A 9667-nucleotide genomic window follows, 5' to 3' on the forward strand; every position below is an offset into this window, starting at 1 on the left:
ATTTATAGATACACGATGCTTTCTATCAAAAAATGTCCGTACGATAAAAGGATATCCAATATCCGTGGGGATAACCAAGTCGTGTGGCATAAAGATAAACGTTAACTCTCGAATTAAAATATTTAAAAAAAAAATAAGAAAAAAGAAAATCTCTATAAACGTGTTAGATAAAAGGATCTTTCGACCAGCACTTTTAGGTGCTGCCATGTCTTCCATTATTTGTATATTAATTAATAATAAAATCAACTATAACGTATTACATAAAATATCTTTACGCCTACAGATACACATACATACGCATACAAAAATTACATACACCGAAAGATAATTACGAACTTATCTAATATTATTATCTACAGATAAGGATACGATGTATAATATTACAAAACAAAAAAAAAATGTAAACGCAAAAGGAAATATGGTATTTTCACAGACAATTTTTAAGACGAAGATCATGTTTATTGTTTCTTATATATAAGTTCTGATGAGGTATTATAACTTTGCCATGTTTTCTGAGCGTACGTTACTGAAATATAGTTTGTGTAAAAGTGTATGAGAGAGTTCAGAAGTGCGTTCCATTTCACGCATGATGCGCATGATGTTTATATAATTCTTCTTTAACATTCAATGAGTAACAAGAATGAAATAATATATTATACATATTGTGTGAAAACGAAACGCACTACTGAAGAAGTAAAAGCCCGTTTTCGCAAGCGCAATTAAAATAACGTTTAAAATATATTTACTACTTCTGATTTGCAGAACAAAATTTAGGAACGTCCCAAGATACCTACAGTCAAAATTCATGTGCAAATTTGTACGGATTGTATGATCGCACAATAAAATGCACCTCGAAATCATCGCATCTCTCTTTACTATAAGTACTTAACACTTCAAACAATTAGAGCAAAACAATTAAATTCTATAAATAAAAAAAAAATAATTGAATTCTATAAAAATTATAAAAAAAATAAACTAAATTTTGTTTCTTATTTAATTTAAATATAAAACTGGTAAAAATTTTTCTTAAATTTATTTACACAATTTTTCAGAATTTGTATATAATTTTTGTAATCTTTCAAAAAATTTCTCAAATTTTTTATATAAATTGGAACAATTTTCTTGAAAGTTTTCATATAACGTTTCAAAATTTTTATATAAATTTAAAAATTATCACGATTCTTATATAATTTTTTAATTTTTTAACATTTTTTTTAGAATTTTTATACGAATTGTAACACTTCAGAAATGCTAAGAAAATTTATCTATCTTTTTTTATAATTCTTTGTATATGTAAATTCTAAAATATATATATTCTAAGATTCTTCATTTTATAATTTCCAAAACAAAACTTATATAAAACTTGAAGAAAGTTAAAAAAGAAAAATATTTTTTTTAATCTTCACAAATTTAAAATATAAAAAATATATAAAAGTACTGCATAAAAATTTTTTTAATGAAAAAATTTTAACGAATATAAACATTCAATTTGAAAGTTAATTAAAAGAAAAGATTAAAAATAGATTCAAACGATATAAGTTAAAAAATAATCATTACCTTTACTAATTAACACTAGTTAGATGTGTTTTTAATTGAAAGAAATAAGAATTAAAATAAATTATATTTTTCCATTGTGTGTGCATTTGCACTAAAGGAAATCTTCAATAAAATTCTAAATTTACCGAGTGATGTATCAGAAAGTATAATTAGTGCGATGATTTCGAGTAATACTTGTTTTTTGGAGAATCTAAATATTGTACACAGAGAAACAGCAGTATCATAATAATCCGCGTTATTTTTGCGTTTTGATCACAAGATAAAAGTCTGCTTTGTATTTTGAAAAGGTATTTGTAAAAAAATAAGGTAAATTTTTAGGTAAGAGAGGTAAAAATTTTAGGTAATTTTAAGATGGCTATTTTTTTAATACAAAAACATATTTTAATTTTTATCTTTAATAGTGTTATATTGATATAGTTTTTCCGCCATACTGAAACAAAATTTAAAATACGTTTTTTGCATTTTAAAAATGACCATTTTATCCAAGTTTACCTAACTGTAAGAATTATTACAAAGAGAAGAGCTGGATGATTCGATAGCCATTTTAAGAAGTTTTTGTTAACTTTGAATTGATTTTTTCACTTCGATTTCTTGTTTCTTGAACAATGTATCATATCATATTATAGGGATCGATATATAAGAAAAAGCTATGAAATAGTTTTTGATATATGAAATTGCGAAACAAAGAAAACGGGATGCGCAAACTATCGCGATCTAGCGTACGTACGTGCGCATACACTATAGTTCTATCGACAATTTACAGATCTTCATTTTGTACAATATATATATATAATCTCTAGATAAAAGAGAGAATGAGAGCGCGAAAAGAGTATCTACTCAAAATAATAAAATTCGTGTTATAGTTGGCGGTAAGGACAGACATTCCGTTATATATAATATGACCATATAATGTACGTTACATCATAACGCGCTTTAACAATTTGAAGAGAAAAAAAAAACTTGTCAAATAAAACCCTTTTACTTGATGTATTTATTAAACGTAAATACAATGACGTCTATAATATATTGCAATAAAAAGAACTAAAACCACTCATGAGACTATAGTTCTTTTCTTTTGTGTACAGAAAAACGGAAAAGAAGAAAGGGAAACGAGGAATAGTGTAATAGATAAAAATAGTACATTTGAACTTATACAGATTTACTTTTTGCTTAATGCTATTTTATAGAAAACGAGTATTATAAAGATAAAATATTAATATTTAAATAAAAGTACGTATTTGATAAATGTATATCTAGGAGATTATACATATCTCACCGATTGAAATGCCTTTAGATTTGTTGTAGGGATAAGTTTTGATTCTCCACAAGAATTATTAAATAGATGAGTAGTAGACTGGTTTAGAGGATATAATAAATAAAAGTTTCATAATCAAAGAGAGAGAGAGAGAGAGAGAGAGGTTTTTATGAAAAATGTTTATTTTATCGTTTAAATATAACACATGTATAAAACATAAATATTTTATTAATAAAATATAAAGTTTGGAAGTCGAGAGCAAGATAATTAGATATATGCTAAATATAATTGATGTATGTAGAACAGGCATTCCACAATAAAGTCGGAAGTCGTAAGCAATAAGAAATGAACCAATCGTGGTCGATTATTTTTGTCATATTCAACAGGGGTACATTCCAAAATTCGACTCCGTCAGCCCGAGTATCATTTTATCTTTGTCGGTAAGCGTGTACAGAATAGGCCCCCAGCAGTGTAGTCAACAAACCACATAATTTCCAGTCAAGGTGTGAACCCGCCCTTACAACTATAGATTTACGCAATTGTAGATCAGGCTTTTGCAATACGTCTCAAATAAGTTTTATGGGACTCTAACCTTAACGTAGAAGATTCGTTTATTTTGAACAAAAACTTGTTGAATGAGACTAATTGAATCGATTTTTGAGGTGGCGTGGCTAAAGTAAACAATTGCCACCAAAGTTAATAATATTACCTCATGATTTAATAAATAAATCTGTAGTGAATCTCGCATTTCTCCGACTTTTTAGTCAGTATGACAATTATCTTAACCTCTAAAGTCTTAAACTTTAATGCTTCATAACTTGTTTCACAAGCTGTTTGACCGCCGCGTTCTTCCGTTAATTCTTTCGTTTTCGAAAAACATATCAAATAAATATATTTTTATTAAGATTTGAGCTGAGGAAGCGATTTTATGTAATTACCACATATACATATCTAATGTATGTATAATATATATATATATATATCTCATACATACATTAAATATATATATATATACACTATTGTATTACAGCAAGAATATATTACAAGTGTAAAAGATGTTACCAACAATGTCAAAGGATTCGGAGATTAAAGATGGAGAAAACAAGAATCTGATTAAGATTGTAGAACGGCCAACATTTATATTAAAGACTAGAGAAGGAGAAAATAGAGCTGTTTCTCCAAGTCAACGTAATGGTCACAAGTATAGTACTATTGAATAATTATAATATTTAAATCATACATCCATCTATTATATATCTGTTATACATAATACAACCAGATATTTTCGGTTATATACAATATTTCATGCACCATCTTATATTTGTATATGAATATTGAGAACAGGACCTACACATTTATATTTTCATTCAGAGAATAATTATTCAAACAATCTATCATAGTATGTTACATTTATTCTGAATCATTCTACATATGATATATACATAACAAAAATCTTTTTATAGAAAAGATGCCGATATGTCTTCAGCGGCACCATCAAAAATACAAGAATGTAAGTACCTTGTATTTAATGTAAAGGACATAATAAAAAAATATTTCAGATGAAAGTTGAACGGTTTTGAGGGGGATGTATTTTAGTCATATTATTTTTTATCTTGGAAGTACTAAGAATATGTGAAGGTTACCTCTACTTTTTAAATGAAATTACGTGACTTTTTTTTACATATTACTATTTCTTTAACAATTTTGCATATAAAAATATAAAGGTACAGATATTAAAAAACCAATAGTTTACGAGATATTTCTGACATATCTTGATATAAAATATTATATATCGTAATTATTAATTTTTTTATTATCGTGCCTTGATTCTTTTATGAACAGAATAATGAGACGAATCGATTGGTGTAAAGAAAACGCTTATTTAAACAACTATGTGTTTTATTTATTATTTTATTTAGAGAAAAAGAAAAAATACATGCCTTGCTCAGAAACATATGTGTCTTACTTAAACTATGTTTATTTAAGCAACTAAGTCTCAACACTTGTTAAAGAAAAAGTTTTTATTAAATTAAACAAAAAATTCGTGATTAAAAGAATATCTCAAATGTAGACTACGTACAGTATATCAATATTTCAACGTATTTAAAAAATTAATAAGATGTGAAATATGATATCGATTGCAATAGTAGGCTAATATTTCATTTATAATACAAAATTTTCTAGCATATTGATTTATTATAAGATGGAGGATTTCTAGAAACTCTAGAACTTTTCTATCTTACAGCCAGTCAACTTAAAAAATTTGTCGTACAACAAATGAAATAGCCTAAGAATAAAAATGATATTTCAGCGATTCGTATGCTTTCCATATGTCCTGAAATGAATACATGCATCAAGTTCATGGATGAAAATATGCAACTATGTGAAAATACAATAGATTTTTTACATGATCAACAAGACTTTTTAGTCGTTGGATGCTTAGGTGCACAAGGTGTTGGTAAATCAACAATCATGTCACTGCTAACATCACATTACTCGTATGTATTATATTTATTTGCAATATATGTGATATCAGATTTTTTACTGAAATTAATGTTATTTAAATAATTTTGTTTTATGGTTAGATCTAACATTTTTCCAGTTCAAGATTTGTCACATTATGAAAATAGTACAAATTGTACCACTGGAATAGATTTCTTTATAACTAAAAATAGGGTAATATATTTGGATACACAACCAATTCTTTCTGGATTTGTGATTGACTCTGCTGCATCCTTTGATCAGAAAAAAGGTGCACCTGATTTTATGAATAGTGATTCTAACTTGGAATTACAATCACTTCAGTTTGCAGCATTTCTATTTTCAGTGTGCCATGTTATCATATTTGTACAAGATTGGTTTGTCGATCCAAATTTAGTGAGGTAATATTATAATAGAAAATATTTATTAATTTGATTGTAATATATAATTATTTTTGTTATTATAAAATTTACAATATATAATGGAGTACCTGTTTTTCTTGTAGATTTTTACAAACTGCAGAAATGTTAAAACCATCTTCAACAACAGTCATAGATCAAGATTATGTAGAATATTATCCACACCTTATATTTTTACATAATAAAGCAGAATTGCAAGATTTTATGCCAGCTATTATTGATGAAATGAAGGTATTTTATCACATATAATATGTTATCGATTTCAAAATATATCTTATCTTTTATGACAACTGAAATATTTAAATGATATTTTAAAGTTTCTTTCATGCCATTTATAAATAAAGAGAATTTGGAGTAAAACAAAATGAGATCGTTTTAAAACATTCTGATTGGTTCATGACATCGTAAGACTGTATTTAAGACGATGTTAATTCTTAAATATAAAAATCGATTATAAATATTGGTTTTGATCATATTTTTAGTTTTATCTTTTCCATTATTCTATTTTTAATTATATTATATTGTATTTTTAATCTAAAGTTCTATAAATTTAATTTGTTCCTATATTTTTTCTATCGTTTGATTTCTATTACATTATGGAAACAATTCTGTCTTCTTATTGTCTTTTTAAATTGCTTTGCGATTAAGTTCATATAACGTTTTATTTTAAACAGCGTTTTTATTTTATACAACAAACTATTAAAATGTAAATTAACACTGAAAAAGAAATTAAGAATAGAAAAATTAGTCTCATAAATATATTAATCATAATATATAGAAACTTGTTTATATTTGAGTTTGCTATTTTTAAAATTATATTTTTACTTTTTTCAGGATTTTTATAATAAAGTATTTTCTAGTTCTCGACTACAAATTCATAGTGGTATAGATATGAATCATTGTTCGACAGATAGTGGTTTAAATTTATTTTTGATACCTTCGAGAACTAGACAAGGTAAAAAATTATTTTAGATCATTTATTTAAAATTATATATTAATATTTAATATGTATTTAATTATATTTATATTGCAGAAGATATAATTTTTTGTGAAAATGAAGAATTTCTTATAGACAAACTGCGAACAAGGATATATGGAGTTCCTAGGAATTCGATTACACCTTCTGTGTTAACAGAAAAAAATTGGTAATTAGATATTTTAAGATTTTCATATTTAATCAAATACTAAATTATTTAATTTATTCTTCATCTCACTTTGATTCCTATTTGTATTTTAATGATTTGATTATTACATCGATAGAATATAAATAAAATCTTTAGAAAAAGTAGAGATAAGAATACACAATTTTATTTTTTTCAAAAAAAGAATACAAGAAATCTTTATTTTATATATGCATAAAATAATGCACATATTATCGATAGGTATCATTATGTTTCAAAAGTCATAGAAGTTATAAAGAAAAGCCATCTGTCTTCTGAATATGGAAGATTAATGCCTTAAATCTAAAAATTTATATGAAAGAAGAATGTAAAAAGAAATGAAGGAAGAGATATAATTAATCCACTTTATTATATGATGTATTATTTTTATAAATTATAATTTTAAATTAAGAAATATGTAGATGTATTCATTATGTACTATTGAAATATGATGTAAAATTAAATTATTAAAGACTTTCAAAAATAATAGAATTTGCATTTGACATTTTTTATTTTGCTCATCGCTAATATTTGCATTTTTATTAATCCTCCTTTCCGCTCCTCTCTCCCTTCCTTTTATTTTAAATATTATATTAAATATTATAAATATATTTTTTAAATAAAAGAAATTATTTTTGCAAACGCGATCTTCATCGTTTGAATTTCTTCATGAATAATCTTCTTGTTCGCTGTCACCTTGTTGCATAGATGCCATTTGTGTAACAGCTTGTAATTGTTGCCACTGTTGCTGTTCCGCGACTGCCTGTTCCTCTCTTGCTTTAGCAAATAACTCCTGTTGTTGCCGTAATAATTCTTCTTCTGGAATACCCAAATTCTCTAATCTGGTACTTTGACGTCTTCTTTTAGCCGCAACAGCTTTGCAATCTCGCAATACAGCTTCTGCTTCTGCGTTGTAATCACCAAAACCCAATTTGTCAAGTGCTTGTAGAACATGTTCTGCATTTATAGTCTTCTTTTGTTGTTGATTGCAAATTTCATTTGCTTCGGAAGACAACAAGTGAATGAATTCTGTACAGCAGTTCAAAATAAGCTCTCTGGATTCGTTTGCCACTCGCACATGAGGTAATATTTCCTTGATTATTTTGTTAATTGATGCTCGAGGAAGAGTAAGCTCGTCATCATCAGTTGGTGACATTGCAGCCGAGGCCATTTGTGTAATTTCTGAAATTTTAAGTAAGAAAATCTTGAAGATTTGCGTACGTGCGTGCGTGCATTAAGTATGATTTATAATAAATATATATGTATATTAATTTTTATTATTAATAAAAGTAAATTTCGTTAATTACAATCATTATATACTTTGAATTAATTATTGTATATTTCTAACAATTTTTATGATTTTTCCATTATTCCATTAAATAATGTAGCATTTTTACAATGAAAAGATCGTTTATTATTTTATAACAGAAATTCTTATGATTCTTCCGCACTTACGATTATCAGATAAGAGTTACCAGATATGCGTTTTAAGATAAGTCCTACTTGAACTTCGAAATTGAAATCACAGTATTATTGATCAAAGTAGACATCTTGTTCTTCAATGCATTACAACAAAAATATAGGATAGTATAAAAATGTAATATATCTCAATTATTTAGAAATTAGATATATAAAATGAAATGTTTATACAGTGTAAATATATTTTAATATATGATATAATTATTGTGTTGCTTTTATATTCTAATATAATATATGCAACAAATGCAAAAAATGTAACAAAATTTGCTGGCATTGTGGAAAATATTACAGTGTACGTTTTAGAAGACGAAAGTTATTTCAAAAGCAATAGTATACTAAAACCATTGAAATTGAATGTATCTTGGACGCCACCAAATGGAAAAAAAGAACCTTCTTCATACAGGTACATTTTTAATTAATACTTTCTAATAATAATTATCTATAAAGATTATATAAATAAAAAAAAATTCAATGTGTTATAGTGTTATGGTTACAAGTATGCTAAAAGAAACTCATGTAAATACGGAATGTACGAAAGGTTCCGCGTTCTACAATGTGCAAAATAAAAGTCGATTTAGCATATTAGTACCACCAGATAAATTACTGAATGATATATCGGATTTACAAATACATCCAAATTGTACGTATAAAATCCAAGTGTATGCCAATCCGAGAATTAAACCTTTAGAAAAGTTACCACAGGTAAAATTATGAGAATTAACATTATAAAAAGACATTACACATAGAATATAAAATTTCCAAGATGTTTTCTGTTCTATAGGTCATCTATAGAGTTCCAGAATGTATAGGACATAAATGCAGTTGCGCGGATGCAAAATCTATTTTGCCTATTCCAAAGGTAGAGGCAATCCAAGCAAGACAATGTGTAGTTATTAACTGGAACATTACGTCGAATAATTCTCACATTCATTCTTATGTAATTAGGTGAAATTTTTTTTATTTTAGTCTATTAATTTGATTGTCATATCGTTTCGCTTAAATGATGATGCAATATGTAATATTTTAGTGTTGGCATGCCATTATTTATATCAAAAGCAGGACATTCGGTGTATAATATCACAAATATAAGTAATGTAACCTCTACAATAAATACCTTTAATTGGGACATGAGAATTGATGATCAGTATATAAAAGTAAAAAATGGATACAAAATATTGGTAGCTGCAATGGATTATCGAAATTGTTTAGGAGCTCAAGGTGGTTTCACTATTGTTGATATAAGCAAAACTAAAATATTGGATAGGAGTACTATGGTATAAATAAAAATATGTATTAACAATTAATATATATATATA

The 9667-nt window shown here is 26.1% G+C and overlaps 3 protein-coding genes across 3 annotated transcripts in view; 2 read left to right on the forward strand and 1 right to left on the reverse strand.

The window, feature by feature from the left end:
* The first annotated feature begins 3211 nt into the window (after positions 1-3211).
* Positions 3212-7214, forward strand: LOC108781121 (protein SMG9). Its single transcript, XM_018549013.1, has 9 exons — positions 3212-3315; positions 3843-4013; positions 4276-4322; positions 5124-5310; positions 5398-5694; positions 5799-5943; positions 6547-6667; positions 6746-6857; positions 7095-7214. The coding sequence occupies exons 2-9, from the start codon at positions 3868-3870 to the stop codon at positions 7171-7173; spliced, it is 1134 nt and encodes a 377-aa protein (XP_018404515.1). The 5' UTR covers positions 3212-3315; positions 3843-3867; the 3' UTR covers positions 7174-7214.
* Positions 7215-7252: 38 nt separating this feature from the next.
* The window catches only part of NC2beta (negative cofactor 2beta), a 5493-nt gene continuing 3078 nt past the window's right edge, over positions 7253-9667 (reverse strand). Inside the window, exon 2 of the mRNA XM_018548994.1 lies at positions 7253-8054. Within this exon, the coding sequence (XP_018404496.1) occupies positions 7540-8043 (504 nt within the window). The 5' untranslated portion in view covers positions 8044-8054 and the 3' untranslated portion in view covers positions 7253-7539. The remainder of the gene's footprint in view (positions 8055-9667) is intronic.
* Positions 8513-9667, forward strand: part of LOC108781107 (fibroblast growth factor receptor 1) — a 2981-nt gene continuing 1826 nt past the window's right edge. Inside the window, exons 1-3 of the mRNA XM_018548992.1 lie at positions 8513-8754; positions 8834-9053; positions 9133-9210. Of these exons, the coding sequence (XP_018404494.1) occupies positions 8513-8754; positions 8834-9053; positions 9133-9210 (540 nt within the window). The remainder of the gene's footprint in view (positions 8755-8833; positions 9054-9132; positions 9211-9667) is intronic.

The sequence above is a fragment of the Cyphomyrmex costatus genome, unplaced genomic scaffold (genome assembly GCF_001594065.2).
Source record: "Cyphomyrmex costatus isolate MS0001 unplaced genomic scaffold, Ccosl1.0 scaffold76, whole genome shotgun sequence".
In the NCBI taxonomy this organism is placed as follows: Eukaryota; Metazoa; Arthropoda; class Insecta; order Hymenoptera; family Formicidae; genus Cyphomyrmex; species Cyphomyrmex costatus.